General features: G+C 35.9%; 1 protein-coding gene across 3 annotated transcripts; it reads right to left on the bottom strand.

Annotated features, from left to right (window-relative positions):
- Positions 1-1029: 1029 nt before the first annotated feature.
- LOC117320485 lies at positions 1030-18268 on the bottom strand. 3 transcript variants are annotated; one of them, XM_033875075.1, is made up of 8 exons: positions 17662-18268; positions 10259-10312; positions 6841-6880; positions 6617-6723; positions 6259-6312; positions 5239-5322; positions 3580-3609; positions 1030-1586 (listed from the first exon to the last, which is right to left on the bottom strand). In XM_033875075.1, exons 1-8 carry the CDS (start codon positions 18230-18232, stop codon positions 1060-1062), a joined length of 1467 nt encoding a protein of 488 aa, XP_033730966.1. In that variant the 5' UTR covers positions 18233-18268; the 3' UTR covers positions 1030-1059. The 3 variants fall into 3 exon arrangements, with proteins under 3 accessions (XP_033730966.1, XP_033730965.1, XP_033730967.1); XM_033875074.1 differs by having other exon boundaries at positions 6617-6880; XM_033875076.1 differs by lacking the exons at positions 5239-5322; positions 6259-6312 and having other exon boundaries at positions 6617-6880.
- Positions 18269-19027: the final 759 nt, after the last annotated feature.

The following is a 19027-nucleotide window of genomic DNA, read 5'->3' as shown; positions in this document are numbered from 1 at the left end:
AGTCTGGGTAAGTGTCATACAAAATGGTCACCATCTCTTCTCTTTCAAACAAACATGCCTCGTGTAGGACATTGATATTGTCAGCATCATGTGATGATCGTGACCTGCGTGCCCTCACTGTAGGAATGACGTCATACTTCAGTAGTTGACGCAGTAGTTGTACACTCCCACCCTTCACTACACTAAACAGGTGTCTCCTTGTCAGGTGTGACACCCACAGAAAGGAGATATGAGACACAAGCTTCTAAACCAATAGAGCATGCTCCATTCAACAACGCACATTTAATCAGGTGGCATAAGTTACTGTCATCATTCTGACCACTTAGCCATCTAATAAATCCCTGTAGAAACAGGGTGTCTGTCCATACGTCTAATCTAACTATATAGTCAGATAATCTATGGTCCCTGTAACGTCGGACATCAGATTCACACTCTCTGAACAAACGTTTATACATGTGTTCACTACTAGGTTTTATAACTATCTTGTTAGCTGTGGATTTTGATGTTGATATATAGTGGAGGAACTTTCGGGGACAATTTTCTATGAACCCAATTTTTGTGTCCTTGCCATACAAAAGAGCAACAGTGTCCTGAACAGAATCATGACAAAATTTGTAAATTGAATCATCATCATCATCATCATCATCAAAATCATCATCATCATCATCATCATCATCAAAACCATATTTTCTTTTTTCAACCAAAGATCCAAACATTACATTTAAACTTGTCCGCAGAGATCTAATTTTGTCTGCATGATCAAGTTTAATTCCCTGGAAAGCTTCATCCAGATTTTTCTTGTCAACACTTTCACTGTTTTTAGGATCTAAATCTCCTTTCTTAACCCTCCCCTCATTGAGAAAGAGAAACAGAAGAGCAGAAAAATGCTCCTTTGGTAATTTCTTCAAAGTTGTTTCCATGAAATGAAATGGATGTTTGAAGAAATTAACCCCCTCGTTTTGTAAGCTAGGAACATCCCTATAAAGTCGACAACACTGTGGAAATCCTATATCTGGGGCAAGTTTGATTATTTCAGATTCCTTTCCACCAGGGAAGGTTTTAAGTTTCTCGGACATAACTTTCTAAAATAAGCTTTTTTTCTGCGATTTTTATGCAGTTTTTACCTCTCAAATCAATGATATTTTGTTTGAAGTATTCACAAGAAGATAATTGTGTGCTTTTGAAAATTTCATCTCGAACATTTAATATTAAACAATTTGATTTATTATGGAGTTTCCCACAAAATGTCGACTTAATGGAGACTTCCCTTTTCTTTAAATCTTCAGCGATTTCCCCACTAACATCATCAATATATACAGCTAATTGTGTGTTTGGCTCAACAATTTTATCCCATTTGGCCATGCTGTAAAGCTGGACAGGATCCTTTGACAGTCTGGTATCCTTATTATCGCCGTCCATAAGCCACTTCAACAGTTGGTAACCCATCAAAGTCTTCCCATCCCCTGAGGCACCCTTGATGAGGACAATGCTATTCTTTCTGATCATTTCTTTAGCGTCTTCCAAGGCTTGTGTAGAGATCACCTCAGGTTTTGAGGTTTGATCAATGGTTGTTGATCTTGTTGTTTCTGCAATCAGAAAGATTAAGACTTTATTAAATTATAATTTTACTTTTGAAATTTGAGAATAATTTTCATGTTAAATCACAAGACTTATTTTTAATTAAGATATATAAGTAAGATATTTCTTATTATTAAACATTAGAGATATTTATTTAAATAGTTATATCTGTATTTCAAATACATATCTCTCCAAAATGAAATAAAATTTAATACAAGAGGCCCAGAGGGTCTATATCGCTCACCAGGATTGTATGAGGTATGAAACAATAAACAGTTCCTTCCTTTATGAAATTTTTAATCCCTACCCAAAAGGATACTACCAGTCAAATATGAGCTGTTTCAGAGAAAAAGTTGTTCATATCAATTTAGTTAAATTGACCCCTTTTGGCTCCCCCCCTCAGCCCCCTGGAGGGTCAACCTCAAAACTTGTACAATTTTGTTTGAATCCTTAACCCAAGGGAATGCTACCAGTCAGATATTAGAGATATCCATGGCTAAGTTTCAGATAAAAAATTGTTTACATCGATTCTGCCAAATTGACCTCTTTTGGCCCCACCCATCAGCTCCCAGGGGGGTCAGCCCCATCATTTCGACGGACGACGGACGCCACAGTATGGCATAAGCTCACCTTGGTCCTTCGGACCAGGTGAGCTAAAAAGTGTGCACTATACGCGAATATTTATGGTATATTTACCCCTGTTGGCCCTGCCTCTCAGGCCCCTGGGGGGTCAGCCCCACCTTTTGTACAATTTTGAATCCTCACCTCATAGTGTTGCTACCAGGCAAATATGAACAATATTTATAGCTCGGTTTTAGGGAAGAAGTAGTTTTTATCAAATAGCCCAATTGACCCCTTTTGGCCCCGGCCATCAGGCCCCTGGGGTCAGCCCAATCACTTGGACAATTTTGAATCCCCAACCCATAGTGATGCTACCAGACAAATATGAGCGATATCCATTGCTTGGTTTCAGAGAAAAGTCGTTTATATCAATATAGCTATATTGAGCCCTTTTGGCCCCGCCCCTCAGGCCCCAGGGGGTCAGTCCTATCATTTGTACCATTTTGAATCCCCGACTCATAGTGTTGCTACCAGGTAAATATGAACAATATTAATAGCTCGGTTTCAGAGAAGAGTCCTTTATATCAATATAGCCCAATTGACCCGTTTTGGCCCCGCCCATCAGGCCCCAGGGGACCAGCCCCATCATTTGAACAGTTTTGAATCGCCACCCAATAGTGATGCTACCAGGTAAATATGAGCAATATCCATTGCTCGGATTCAGAGAAGAAGTCGTTTATATCAATATAGCTATATTGACCCCTTTTAGCCCCGCCCCTCAGGCCCCTGGGGGGTCAGCCCCATCATTTGTACAATTTTGAATCCCCACCCCATAGTGATGCTATCAGGCAAATAGGAGCAATATCCTTTACTTTGTTTCAGAGAAGAAGTCGTTTATGATAATTGACCCCTTTTGGCCCCGCCCTTCAGACCCCTGGGGGTCAGCCCTACCATTTGTTCAATTTTGAGTCCCCATCCCATATGGATGCTTCTGACCAAATCTGGTCAAATTCTGATCTGTGGTTATGAAGAAGTCAATTGTTGACGGACGGACGACAGACGGACACTGCAGTATGGCATAAGCTCACCTTGGTCCTTTGGACCAGGTGAGCTAATACGTGAAATAAATACCATATACCAGAACCTACTCATTGCGTAACCTCTACTTCCATCAGTCAGCCACAATGACAACATGACGTATCAGGTAACATATGGCCATGACCTTTGATGGATGAGTATAGAGATTGTTATTGTTTATACACAATCAATTATTTTGTGTGGTCTTTAACACAAAACATTAATGTTTCAAATATTTCATAAGCTGCTGTCATATCCTTGATCGAGTTTCTGAGTGGTCTTTATTGTTGATATGGATGGTTTCCTGGACCTCTCTTCCATCAAACAAATATCTTCATGTCAAACATCCTTTAGCAGACTCACCTATCACAGCTCTCAACTTAGGATTCCTTCCTGTAAAACACAAGGATCCAATATTAGATATTTCACAACGATTAAGAACCAGAACAGAGCTTGAATGTATTTTTATTTTCTATGTGAAAGACAAGACTTTTAGAATTTGGGTAAATCCTGAAATAATCATCAATACCCGGAATCCTTGCCAATAATCCACATGATCAGCTTAATATAGACAGAACTATAGTAAGAGTACTGACAAACCAGACAGAGCCCAGCATTATTTGACTCTTCATCTGCGCGCTATATTGATAATGAATTTCTGCCTATATAGGTATGCTGCGAAACATGTAACTGAGTTTTCAAGTGTGAACTTTGACCGTTTTACCTTGATTGAAAATTAAAATTAAATCTGATTTTCATAGCTTGGTATTTTGATGTTATAGTGTAAATATGAACTGTATTAGTTCAAGGGTTCACAAAATATCTTGTATAAGGCCTTTCTATTTCTGAAGTTGGCGTTTATCCTTTATCTTGTAAAGCTTGCGTTTTCCTGATTTTTCCTACAAAATTTTGGATGGACAAATGGACAGATACAACTTGTGAGTTCTAAGATTTGATATGATTTCTGTAATTGTCCTAATCTATCCTATTTTTTTTCGGTTTGTAAAACACACATGTATGCTGACGTCATGATGTTTGGGGTAAACAAACACAAGAGGCCTAGAAGGCCTGCATCACTCACCTGGATATATCAGTAATAATGGCAAAAATATTTGAAGATTTTGATGCATCTTCCAACTATGGTTTCAACCAAGTATAAACCCAAATCCATTTGTTTTGCAATATTTCCCATATTAGCCCCCCCCCCCCCCCCCCCCCCCCCCTCCTTCTCAAGACCCAAACCTTCCATTCATACAACCTTAGATCACCTTTGCCCAATGATGCTTCAGACATAGAATTTCATCAACATCCATTTAGTCATTCAGGACTAGTAGCAATTTTAGAGGATTTACTTATATTTCCACTATTAGGCACTTCTGGCCTCACCATTTATGCAAAATCTGTTCCCCTTCCCCAAGGATGTTTCTGACTAAATTTGGTTCAAATCAATTGAGTACTTTGTGACAATAAGTGATTTATATGATTGACTTCTATTTCCATTACTGGGCCCCTCCCCTCAGGCCCAAGGCGAGTCACAGCCACCATTTATGCAAAATCTATTTTCCTTCCCCCAATGATCTTCTTGGTTCAAATCTGTTCACGCCTTTTTGACAAGTAGTGATATGAAGCAATTGTTGACGGGCGCTTGATGTCGACGCCGCGCCATGGCGCAAGTTCACCAGCCCTTCTGGTTAGGTGAGCTAAATAACTGTTGCCTTTATTTCTGACTTCTGAAGGATGAAATGTTAATGCAACTCACGCATATACTTGAGTGAGTACAGACGGACAAGCAGACAGACAGACAGGAGGCAGACAGAAATAAACCCCCTAAACCTCGCTACAGATATACCTTATAAATTTGTCATAGTTATGATATAATTAAGGACCAAAAAATACTGATGGAATTTTATCTTAGTACCTTCAGGACAAAGAACATGGTTTAATCTCGAACCTCAAAAATTTCATGTTTTTTGTAGTTCTTCAGATATATTACCAACACCCTAGCCCCAGAGTCTATCATACCTCCATTTGTGGATGAAGATTGTTTCATGGCGCTGACATCCTCCTTCACAGCAGTAACGTCTTCCTTCACAGCAGCAACAGTGCCTTAAAAATAAATCTTTTAGGTTATTTATGCCTGTTGTCACACATGTACAATCATTTCATCTTAGAGCATCCTACATATCATATCTCTTAGGTTATCTGTCTGTTGTCACACGTGTACAATCATTTTATGTTAGAACATCCTACATATCATACCTCTTAGGTTATCTATGTCTGTTGTCGCACATGTCAATCATTTTATTTTAGAACATCCTACATATCATACCTCTTAGGTTATCTATGTCTGTTGTCACACGTGTACAATCATTTTATGTTAGAACATCCTACATATCATACCTCTTAGGTTATCTATGTCTGTTGTCGCACATGTCAATCATTTTATTTTAGAACATCCTACATATCATACCTCTTAGGTTATCTATGTCTGTTGTCACACGTGTACAATCATTTTATGTTAGAACATCCTACATATCATACCTCTTAGGTTATCTATGTCTGTTGTCACACGTGAACAATCATTTTATGTTAGAACATCCTACATATCATACCTCTTAGGTTATCCATATACAGTGACCAGGGATCGACACTAACAGTAGCCAGGCAGCCCAGGGCTGCCCTGAATCTGGTTGGGCTGCCAGAATGTCAAGACCAGCAGCCCTTTAGGCTGCCAACATTTTCAGCCAAATGTATGATGTGCATCTTCCCTCATTTACTTTATTATTTTTTTTTTTCATTTTTTTTCAAAGTAATCCTTTGGTGTAAGATCTAATATTTTATGTTCAGAATGAAGGAAACTGCATCTAGAATTCACCCCCCTCCCCTCCCCCCCAGGGCCCTTGGGGTTAGGGGTTGGAGGGACATGCCCCCATGGGCCAGATCCCCCAAGAGAGACTTCACCTATGGCTGGATGTATAAGACCTCATTTCAAAACCTTGCAGTGGTGAATCATTTTATAGTAGAAAATCCTACATAACATACCTCTTAGGTTATCCATGTCTGTTGTCATCTGATCTTTGATGTCACCAATTTCCCCTAAAAAGAACAAAACATGTCATTGTACAGACTCCAGACCATAAAGTGTTGCCTTGAAGTACAGTGCATCTTATCAAGAGTAATTTCTTTAATATACAGCTGACACCAAACAAGTCATAATTTCCCTCTTCTGTTGTGAATAAGATAGACTGGTTTTCTCTACTGATTCAATCCCTCCTCTTTGCCTTTTGATCATTAAGCATTAAGTACCTACTGACCAAACATTGTTGAAAATTTCAAAAGAAGATTTTTGAAGTTCTTCCCATCTCATATTTACCAACACACTTATGACTGTCTGTTATACCTCCAATTGTCGATGAGAAATGTTTCAGGGCACTGACATCTTCCTTCACAGCACCAACATCTTTCCTAACATCACCAACTTCATCACTCACAGCAGTAACGTCTTTCCTAACGCCATCACTCATAGCAGTAACGTCTTTCCTAACAGCTCCAACTTCATCACTCACAGCACCAACGTCTTTCCTAACATCACCAACTTCATCACTCACAGCAGTAACTTCTTTCCTAACATCACCAACTTCATCACTCACAGCAGCAACAGTGCCTGTCAAAATGTTAAATAAAAACACCTTTATTAGCATTTCTTTCTATTAAATACATGTACCTGTAATTGTCCTCTCCCATAAACAGTATTTCTTGATCAAAACAGTCAGTAGAAGACAATTTTAAGCGACTAGGTATATGAACATTTTTGCTATGTGTACATATGGTCAAAAATCATTAAAAGGGTTCTTATTGAATTGGTGCCAGACAGGTCTTCATTCCACTTTTCTCATCTTTTCTCTTTTCCTCTTACATCATTTGAAAACAAGATTAATCTACAAATAAAATCTGAGAGAGATCTATCAAGAACTTTGTCAGAAATGGTGATAATTGAAACTTCAACAGATAAAATCCAAGATGGCTGTCTATAATTTTCTTGTTTATTTCAACACTGATCATTTTCTTAACCACGGCATTGGATATCAATAAAGCTGAATGGGAGTCAATACATTATAAAATCTGGGTCAGATCACTATACCATGTATTAAAGTGTACCCTGAACGAAAAACAATAATCAAATATGTTATTCTTTGTAACCACCACAGAAGAATGTCGCAAACCGCATCAAAATCGGTTGGCCAAGTGCCGAGATATCGCACATCGAAGTACGCGATTTGCACCTGTCGGTCGACTGCTAATCAGCGTATCGGTCAGTCACGCTGATTTGGAACTCTTCAGTCTATGACGTCACAGGTTGAACAGAGTGACTGGTATGGTGGCCAGTAGCATAGAGGACAGTGTGAACAGTATCAGCACAAACATGTCTGAATACGATCTGGACACGAGATTTGAGGTTGTTGAATTTGGCGAATATTGCCGACGAGAAGTCGGAATCCAACAATATAAGTTTGAGTTTAAAAAAAAATTAAAATAGTGAAATTGACTCTGAAAATGACCGCTTGGTTAACACAGACTGGTGTAATAATCGGTCAATCACCAATAAATGTATATTAGTTATGTGTTTACCATTTCTTACTCATTACCAAAGAAAGGAACACAGCATCAACATTTTTAACTAAAATAATGTGCCATTTCATTCGCAAATTAATATTCAAATAATCATACCAACAATACAACAGTTCTGGACTCTGGTTTGTGATAAAAGACGAACACACGAACAGTAAATCCATGCGTTATATTCTATACAAAACCCGCTTCTAGTCATGAAGGACACTTAATATTTAGAAAGTAATATATTATAATCATCATGATCTACAATATACTAAATCTCTCTCCCGTATGAATACCAGTGTTGAAGTCTACAACAAACTTCTACATATACAGATTGTATCCTTTATTTTACATGTCATGGTCTCAGGGATTAAGGACGATTAAATGCTTGAGAAAGATATAATTTTTATACGATCGTTGTCAGTGAAATTATATAAAAGTGATTCGCAACAATTATAATATAATTAATACTTTCTGGACAGGTATAAAGCATAGGTACTTATTAAAACCATCATTTTAGCTCCGTTTTTTTTTATGATAAACCCCAAACAATTTATTTCATCGTGACTAATCATAATTAATACTAAAACTTATAAACTCGTAATGATTTTCGTGTATGATTCCCCCCCCCTCCACAAATTTTATGTATTTTTTGCTATTATTTTTGTGTCATTATTATGAAGTGATCGAGATCCTTGTGGTTTTGCTTTCCATTCGTGTCGCAAGTCATATCTTCGCTTAAAAAGGGACTTTTAAAAGATGTATAAACATGTTCGGAGAATTACGAATTCTCACGTTTGAATTGGTTAGTATACCGCTAAACAATTACCAGGTGTGAAATTACGGTCACAAGATAGAATTGTAAGGCCACCTTATCAACCATATGCCTATAGAGTTTACATTTACTCGAGGTTTGTATTAAATTAAATAAATTTTGATTGGCCTGATCTTCAATTCTCTGTTTAATTAGAGGCAAAAGATAAATGTCGGTGGGTGTCTGTCTCGCCCAGACATAACCAAAAGTATACCGCTAAACAATTACCATGTGTGTCCACAAGCTCGTCACACCTGTCACTGCACCACAGGTGTCCGTGATTTCTGGTGTTCTAATCGGCACACGCCGATAATTGCTTGTGAATTCACGCGTTTGGTTTCTGTGCACTTCAAAAAAGTTCCGAAGACATGCTTTTACAGGTTGTACATAAATTGAGCTTGAACTTTATTAAGAATTGCGTTCATACTATAGGGAATACATTTTCAAGTTGTTGAAATCAAACACATTATTTTTGGAATTCAGCGAGTTTCGTTTTCCATACAAATGAAAAAAATCATATCTCAAAGGTTGGTCTATAGAATAATTAACCTAAGTTACCTCATTCATATATACATGTATACCCATGATGTTGAAAATTTACTCTATGAATCTTGTCTGGGAGTTCCTGATCTGGACAATTACCCAAAAATCACAAATAACGGTATAATTTCTGTTTTGGCTAATAAAAAATTCAAAATGATTAGCATTTATTTCACATCTTGAATGAATTGCAGTTTAAACTTGTATTACTAGAAGTATTATAACCGATATCAATACTGGTACATTTGTATGTAACCAGAGACATATATACATCTGTATATATGTCTCTGATGTAACAAACCTGTCATGCCCTCATAATAAAGGCTATATGATGTAAGTCGTTATAAACGGCCCGTTATTCAAATGTCATACATGTTACAACGACCTATTAAAACAATTAAAAAAAAAAATTAAATTTTAATACACATATGTTATATATGACCTGAAGATGATACACGTTGTATTTGGCCCGTTATAATAGAAAATTAGTAAGATGTTACATGTTGTATATGGCTCGTTATGAGAGAAAATTAGTGAGATGCTACATGTACATGTTATATATGGCACCGTTTAAAAAGAAAATTATATGTCCCTGGTTTCGGTAGCACTTGTTATTAACTAATTCACAAATACAACTCAGAGAGTTTATACAGCACTTTCCTTTTTGTTGTCTTATTCACATTAATTACAGGCATGTGTTCACGTTTGTTTCTATATATTTCCTATATGGCGACACCGATTGTGTTCAACCTGTGACGTCACAGGTCAGAGATCACCAAAACGAGGTATTTGGCTTTGGGTTTCAGGTGTGTTTTCGAGAAAAATCACAATTACTCGGTAATGGGTCGGCCGATTTTGATGCGGTTTTCTGCATTCTTGTTTATTAATCAATACCAATAACATATTTAAATATAATTTTTCGTTCAGGGTACACTTTAAGTACTTCTAGATACATTAGTCATGTACATTAGGTTTGGTATAAACTCTGGGTCAGATCACCAGTCTCAGATACCATGTATTAAGTACCTCTATATAATATACATAAGTCATCAAAATCTAATCTGAGTTAGATACCTTTGAGGTCATCAAAGTTTGTTGCCATCTCGTCTTTCATGTCACTGATTTCCCCTGAATAGAAAAGAAATATATATCATTGTAGAGAATCAAGTACACTGTAGTCTTGAAGTATATCTAATAAAAGTTCAGTGTATCTGATAAAAGTTCAGTGTATCTGATTAAAGTACAATATATCTAATCAAAATGCATGGTATCTAATCAAAATACATGGTATCTAATCAAATTACAATGTATCTGATCAAATTACAATGTATCTGATCAAAGTACTGTGTATCTGATCAAAGTACTGTGTATCTGATCGAAGTACAGTGTATCTGATCAAAGTACAGTGTATGTGATCAATGTAAAATGTATCTGAAAAAAAAAACAATGTATCTGAAACAAGAGATCCCAGAGGGATCTTGGCGCCCACCATTGAATGATCTTGATAGGTTCCATATCAGATTGATCTTTTCTATTTTTTCCCCTTCCTCTTACTAATCTGTGTAAATTGAGAAACATCCCTCCAGTGCTTTTCAAACAAGGGAAACTTATATATGAAATTTGAGATTTAGCGATAATGGCTGTCTGTTGACAATGTTTTCAGATTGGTCCAAAAATGCAATATGACGGACCAAGGGGAATCTAGCTACATATGAAAATTGAGAAAGATCCCTTCAGTACCTTTTCAGAAATAGCGATAACAAACTTCAGTTGTCAAAATTCAAGATGGCTGCAGACCAAGGGGAGTCTATATGTGAAATTTGAGACATATCTCTTTGGCGCTTTCTGAGAAATAGCGGTAACAAACTTCCAATTGTCAAAATCCAAGATGGCTGCCTGTCGGCCATGTAGTTTTCCGATTGGTCTCAAAATGCAATATGCATAACAAGGGACCAAGGGGAACCTACATATGAAATTTGAGAAAGATCCCTTCAGTACTTTCTCAGATATAGCAATAACAATATTCAATTGTCAAACTCCAAGATGGCTGCCTGTCGGCCATGTTGTTTTCCGATTGGTCCCGAAATGCAATATGCATAACTAGGGACCAAGGGGAGTCTATATGTGAAATTTGAGACATATCTCTTAGGCGCTTTCTGAGAAATAGCGGTAACAAACTTCAACTATCGAAATCCAAAATGGCTGCCTGTCAGCCATGTTGTTTTCCGATCGGTCCCAAATGCAATATGCATAATTAGGGCCCAAGGAGGGTCTATAAGTAAAATTTGAGACATCCCTTCCGCGCTTTCTGAGAAATGCATATCTAGGGCCCAAGGAGAGTCTGCATATGAAATTTGAGACAGATCCCTTGGGTACTTTCTGAGAAATAGCGGTAACAAAAATTGTTAACGGACGGACGGACGAACCACGGACCACGGACGAAAGGCGATTTGAAAAACCCACCATCTGATCATCTGATAAAAAATACAATGTATCTGATCAAAGTACAATGCATCTGATCAAAGTACAGTGTATCTGATCAAAGTACAGTGTATCTGATCAAAGTACAGTGTATCTGATCAAAGTACTATCTTATCAAAGTACAGTGTATCTGATCAAAGTACTGTGTATCTAATGAAAGTACTGTGTATCTGATCAAAGTACAATGTATCTGATCAAAGTACTGTGTATCTGATCAAAGTACAATGTATCTGATCAAAGTACAATGAATCTTATCAAAGTACAATGTATCTAATCAAACTACAATGTATCTGATCAAAGTACTGTGTATCTAATGAAAGTACAGTGTATCTGATCAAAGTACTGTGTATCTGATCAAAGTACAATGTATCTGATCAAAGTACAATGTATCTGATCAAAGTACAATGTATCTGATCAAAGTACAATGTATCTTATCAAAGTACAGTGTATCTAATCAAATTACAATGTATCTGATCAAAGTACTGTGTATCTGATCAAGTTATGATGTATCTAATCAAAGTACAGTGTATCTGATCAAAGTACAATGTATCTGATCAAAGTACAATGTATCTGATCAAAGTACTGTGTATCTGATCAAAGTACAGTGTATCTGATCAAAGTACAGTGTATCTGATCAAAGTACAGTGTATCTTATCAAAGTACAGTGTATCTGATCAAAGTATAATGTATCTGATCCAAGTACAATGTATCTGATCAAAGTACAATGTATCTGATCAAAGTACAATGTATCTGATCAAAGCACAATGTATCTAATCAAAGTACAGTGTATCTAATGAAAGTACTGTGTATCAAATCAAAGTACAATGTATCTGATCAAAGTACAGTGTATCTGATCGAAGTACAATGTATCTGATCAAAGTACAATGTATCTTATCAAAGTACAGTGTATCTAATCAAATTACAATGTATCTTATCAAAGTACAGTGTATCTGATCAAAGTACAGTGTATCTAATGAAAGTACTGTGTATCTGATCAAAGTACAATGCATCTTATCAAAGTACAGTGTATCTAATCAAATTACAATGTATCTGATCAAAGTACTGTGTATCTGATCAAGTTATGATGTATCTTATCAAAGCACAATGTATCTAATCAAAGTACAGTGTATCTAATGAAAGTACTGTGTATCTGATCAAAGTACAATGTATCTTATCAAAGTACAATGTATCTGATCAAAGTACAGTGTATCTAATCAAAGTACAGTGTATCTGATCAAAGTACAATGTATCTGATCAAAGTACAATGTATCTGATCAAAGTACTGTGTATCTGATCAAAGTACAGTGTATCTGATCAAAGTACAGTGTATCTGATCAAAGTACAGTGTATCTTATCAAAGTACAGTGTATCTGATCAAAGTATAATGTATCTGATCCAAGTACAATGTATCTGATCAAAGTACAATGTATCTGATCAAAGTACAATGTATCTGATCAAAGCACAATGTATCTAATCAAAGTACAGTGTATCTAATGAAAGTACTGTGTATCAAATCAAAGTACAATGTATCTGATCAAAGTACAGTGTATCTGATCGAAGTACAATGTATCTGATCAAAGTACAATGTATCTTATCAAAGTACAATGTATCAAATCAAAGTACAGTGTATCTAATGAAAGTACTGTGTATCTGATCAAAGTACAATGTATCTTATCAAAGTACAATGTATCTGATCAAAGTACAGTGTATCTAATCAAAGTACAGTGTATCTGATCAAATTACAATGTATCTGATCAAAGTGCAATGTATCTTATCAAAGTACAGTGTATCTAATCAAAGTACAGTGTATCTGATCAAAGTACAATGTATCTTATCAAAGTACAGTGTATCTAATCAAAGTATAGTGTATCTGATCAAAGTACAGTGTATCTGATCAAAGTGCAATGTATCTTATCAAAGTACAGTGTATCTAATCAAAGTATAGTGTATCTGATCAAAGTACAGTGTATCTGATCAAAGTACAATGTATCTTATCAAAGTACAGTGTATCTGATCAAAGTACAATGTATCTTATCAAAGTACTGTGTATCTGATCAAAGTACAGTGTATCTGATCAAAGTACAGTGTATCTGATCAAAGTACAATGTATCTGATCAAAGTACAATGTATCTGATCAAAGTACAGTGTATCTAATGAAAGTATAATGTATCTGATCAAAGTACTGTGTATCTGATCAAAGTACAGTGTATCTAATGAAAGTATAATGTATCTGATCAAAGTACTGTGTATCTGATCAAAGTACAATGTTTCTAATCAAATTACAATGTATCTGATCAAAGTACTGTGTATCTGATCAAAGTACAGTGTATCTGATCAAAGTACAATGTATCTGATCAAAGTACAATGAATCAAATCAAATTACAATGTATCTGATCAAAGTACAATGTATCTGATCAAAGTACTGTGTATCTGATCAAAGTGCAATGTATCTTATCAAAGTACAGTGTATCTGATCAAAGTACAATGTATCTTATCAAAGTACAGTGTATCTAATCAAAGTATAGTGTATCTGATCAAAGTACAGTGTATCTGATCAAAGTACAGTGTATCTGATCAAAGTACAATGTATCTGATCAAAGTACAATGTATCTGATCAAAATACAATGTATCTAATCAAAGTACAGTGTATCTGATCAAAGTACAGTGTATCTGATCAAAGTGCAGTGTATCTGATCAAAGTACAATGTATCTAATCAAAGTACAATGTATCTGATCAAAGTATAGTGTATCTGATCAAAGTACAGTGTATCTGATCAAAGCACAATGTATCTGATCAAAGTACAATGTATCAAATCAAATTACAATGTATCTGATCAAAGTACAATGTATCTAATCAAATTACTGTGTATCTGATCAAAGTACAGTGTATCTGATCAAAGTCCTGTGTATCTGATCAAAGTACAATGTATCTAATCAAATTACAGTGTATCTGATCAAAGTACAATGTATCTAATCAAATTACTGTGTATCTGATCAAAGTACAGTGTATCTGATCAAAGTCCTGTGTATCTGATCAAAGTACAATGTTTCTAATCAAATTACAATGTATCTGATCAAAGTGCAGTGTATCTGATCAAAGTACAATGCATCTAATCAAATTACAATGTATCTGATCAAAGTACTGTGTATCTGATCAAAGTACAGTGTATCTGATCAAAGTACAATGTATCTTATCAAAGTACAATAATCAAATTACAATGCATCTAATCAAGGTACAATGTATCTGATCAAAGTACAATGTATCTGATAAAAGTTCAATGTATATAATCAACATACAGTGTATCTAATCAAAATACATTGTATGTGATCAAAGTACAATGTAGATAATCAATATACGGTGTATCTTAAACTAGAACACTGACACGTCAGAAAGGGCCCCGCTATGTGTCTGACCCTTCAGGGTAAATGTAATAATTATTGTCAGTGTTTTTCCTGCCTATATAACTGGGTGCGCCAAACGACCCCATTCTCAATGCGTTTTAGCCTGATTTTTTCCCAAAATCAACTCGAAAATTCCAAATAACATTTGTATGACGACTTTTCACAATCAATGAAAAAATCCCAGTTTCGTTTTTAGGAATACACTGTGCACTGTAAAAATACCCAGGAAAAACACTGATTGTAATATACTGACATGAAACTATTAGATATATGTTTTTGATTAACCTTTGCTATTGTTTCATTAATGTTAGCATTAATAGGGCCACTGACAATACTGCTTATTATTATTGTATGGAAAAGCTAGCTAAAAGAATTCTACAAGCATTACACTTTTCAAATTTGTTTCAAATCTAATATCAAGGAGCACACAAACTGATATAAACTCAATGCAGTTATTCTAATAAGGTAAACTTGAGAGGGTTTTCTGAAAAACAAAACATACCAAATGTGAAGAAAAGGGGAGAAAAAAAGGATTTTTTTAAAATATTTTAATAATGTCCTTTTTTTGTCATTTGAGGTATAAGAAATCCAAACCAATACATTTTTCACCTTTTTTTGTTTTAAAACTTTTTATATTTAGACCCAATCAACTTCAAAATTTGGTCGCTTGACACCAACTTACCTTCATAATGTCATAACAAAATCTTTAATACCATTTAAAAAATGTCAAACCGACCTTAACATATGACCCATTGGTCAGTTGATATCTTGTTTGATTGTGACCAACTTTGCATAAGTCATAAATTATGCTAATGGAAGACTGTAATAGTATTGTATATGTATGTGTGTATTGTGGTTTTATGTCAATATGTAAAATGTAACATCATCGAAAATCGGTTTCCCTCAATACCTGTATGTACCAATTTTCGCCGCAATCAGAAGCCTCTGTTTCATTCCCATGACAACACAGGTTTTGGAAAGGTGAACCATTGTTCCCTCAAAACCCCTATATACCAATTCTCTCACCAAAATCGAACAATAACTAAATTTTGACCAATCAGAAACCTCCATTTGTTACCATGGCAACAGACGGTTTCGTAAGTGGTACCATTGTGTTTGGCTTCCCTAAATACCACTATGTACCAATTTTCACCGAAATCGAACAATATCGAAATTTCAACCAATCAGAAACCTCCATTTGTTACCATGGTAACAGACGGTTTCATAAGTGGTACCATTGTGTTTGGCTTCCCTAAATACCACTATGTACCAATTTTCATCGAAATCGAACAATATCGATATTTCAACCAATCAGAAACCTCCATTTGTTACCATGGCAACAGACGATTTTGTAAGTGGTACCATTGTGTTTGGCTTCCCTAAATACCACTATGTACCAATTTTCACCGAAATCCTCCAACTCTTGTCAATAATTTGGCGCAAAAGAAAAAAACGGACAGACAGACAACCTGATTACTATAGGGCACCGCATCTTTGATGCGGGGCCCTAATAAACAATTCTGCAATCTGCTATAACTAATGTTTCAAATTTATATAAAAGCATATCAAAAACAAGATCATTCATTGATAAGAAAATGTCAAAATTTGTTTTGACTGCTAAAATCCAAAAGGGTCGATTACCTGGCATTTTGAAGCCGACCCAGGATGACCTTGACCGTTGACCTTTGAACTTGTGACCTTGAACTATGAGTTTGATCATTCTGTCAGTTAACTCTTGGTTTATTTCTTGACAACTTTGCATAATCGAATAGTGAACAGTTAAAAAGAACAAAGATCCAGTATTTTCATGTTAATGTTAAAATCCAATATGGCCACCTAACAGCCATTTTGAATTCGATTTGCATGAAATACTACACATCTGATCTAGGATGCATGAGGAATCATCAGTTCCAATTTGATACAAATCCTTCATCTCCTTCAATCATTTTTGTGCAGAAGAAAAAAAACGGACAGACGGACGGACGGACAACCTGATTACTATAGGGCACCCGCATCTCTCGATGCGGGGCCCTAATTATCAAAATACATTGTTTCTGATCAAAGTACATTGTATCAAATAAAAGTACAATGTATTTATACCACTCTGCCATGGGTGCCTTTCAGATTTCTAGATCTCCAGAAGAAAATTCTGGAAGTCATTAAATTTTTTGACTCATGTGACTTTGGAAATAGGCCTAGGTCTTTGGTATGAGGAAATTTAATAGCACTCCATAGCAGGAACCTACCGGCAAAGGATGACTGCCCTGGGTCTTTTAGAACTTGAGAGGAAGATTCATAAAGGAGTTTTAACTATTCAGTCTCTGGGACCTTATATATAGGTCAAGGTCATTTATATGAGGAAACTTTATACCACTTTGCCCTAGGTACTTGCTGGCCTTCTGGAACTTTACAAAAAGAGTCTTGAAATTTTTAACATACTTGACTTAATAATTTTTAGCAGTTCAAATTTGACGGAAAGATTGAAAACGGACACCCACTCATGCACTATACCATAAGCTCACTGACACTTTGTGCCATGTGAGCTAAAAATATCAATTTTTCAGTGATGTAATCATATTCTTTATGCAGTTTACCTTCTATCTTCTTAACAAGAGTTATGTACTTCCTCTCTACATCTGGGTCCATGGTCATGGTCAGTATACTATCCACGGCTTGTACAAACATCCCTGTCTTCAGGTCGCTGTTCTGTATGTCCTCAACACTTTGACGAATGTTGGCCCGCCTCGTCCGAAAGTCACTATTAGAAAGATATGCAATGTTGGCATGCACTATCTCATTTCTGTGTATCCGTAGACGATCAATGTTTGCTGACAGACAACGGTCTGCAGCATCTGGAACATTACCCCAACCCTTTCCATGAGGAGTGATGTTCCCTAGATTCCTTAGAAGGATATAAAGTAAAGAAACATCCATATCCTTCTCAGAACCTTGGAACACTCCAACCGAGGGGTAAAGCATTTTCTTCTGTTGTCTATTCAAGTGGGAGATAATCTGACCCTTTTGACTGGAAAGTACATAAGGGAGTCCAGATGGTAGTCGAGTGACGAGTAATTCTCTGAAGACGTCAGGGAAGACATCAATGACCAGTCTACATATCCGGGCATAGTTAGTCGTTTCTTCGGTGGAAGTATACTTGGCAGACATCCTTATAGTTGGTTTCAGGACAGAAGATAATGTTGATGCTGGAAAATATAAGGAAGTAACAGGACTATTTATTGAGCCTTTAACTGTCACCTGAAATCTGATGTAACAAGTGAAAATACTGCATTTGTACAATCTTTATATTCTCTACTTAACTTTACTTAACATAAGAATTTATATCATTTCTTAATAAACCATTTCTCAATATACCTTGTCTCATATAATCTGGAGTAAAATGACCTTTTGTATAGGTTATTGAATGGCTTTTAAGTGATAAGAACCAGTACTTAAACATTTTTGGTATTTTATCCTGAAGCAGCAACCAATACGAGACATCATGCAGATTGATGCGCGTAGTTTCAACAAAAAGATTTAAAGGTCAAATTCAATATTCGAGTTATATTAGATACTTGAATGATTCAATGACTGTTATATACATATTTTCATATCATAAGGGAATAAAACTAGAAATGTTGTCCGGTGTCATGCATAATATGTACCCCCCTACCAAAAGGTATCCGGATACTTTTTATTCCTGCATAAAAAGTACCCCCCTACAGATTTTTTTTAAATTTTGACTTTATCAATCTGAAATTGTGCAGATATGATAAGAGGACCCAGAGGATGTCATTTTCAATGTTTCCCCAGGGCCAAAAAAATGAAAAAAATTTTTTTGGCTCAAACTTCCAAATATGACTTGGAATCGACACTGGAAACCTTCATATGCAAGAAAAAACTCTCGCAAATTCCCCACCCCCGGATACTTTTTATTTTTCCCTGCAAAAAAGACCCCCCCCA

The sequence above is a fragment of the Pecten maximus genome, unplaced genomic scaffold (assembly GCF_902652985.1).
Source record: "Pecten maximus unplaced genomic scaffold, xPecMax1.1, whole genome shotgun sequence".
Taxonomy (NCBI): domain Eukaryota; kingdom Metazoa; phylum Mollusca; class Bivalvia; order Pectinida; family Pectinidae; genus Pecten; species Pecten maximus.
Note: the sequence above shows the minus strand (reverse complement) of the source record. Positions and strands in the feature narration are given on the sequence as shown.

Excerpts from the sequence above, each read along its gene's own strand:
- LOC117320485 (XM_033875074.1), bottom strand. The coding sequence starts at position 18,232 with ATGTCTGCCAAGTATACTTCCACCGAAGAAACGACTAACTATGCCCGG. Across the intron at positions 10,313-17,661 it reads TCTTGTTAAGAAGATAGAAG|GGGAAATCAGTGACATGAAA; the intron begins GTAAACTGCATA and ends TTTTCTATTCAG. Across the intron at positions 1,587-3,579 it reads TAAGTTGAGAGCTGTGATAG|AAACAACAAGATCAACAACC; the intron begins GTGAGTCTGCTA and ends TTCTGATTGCAG.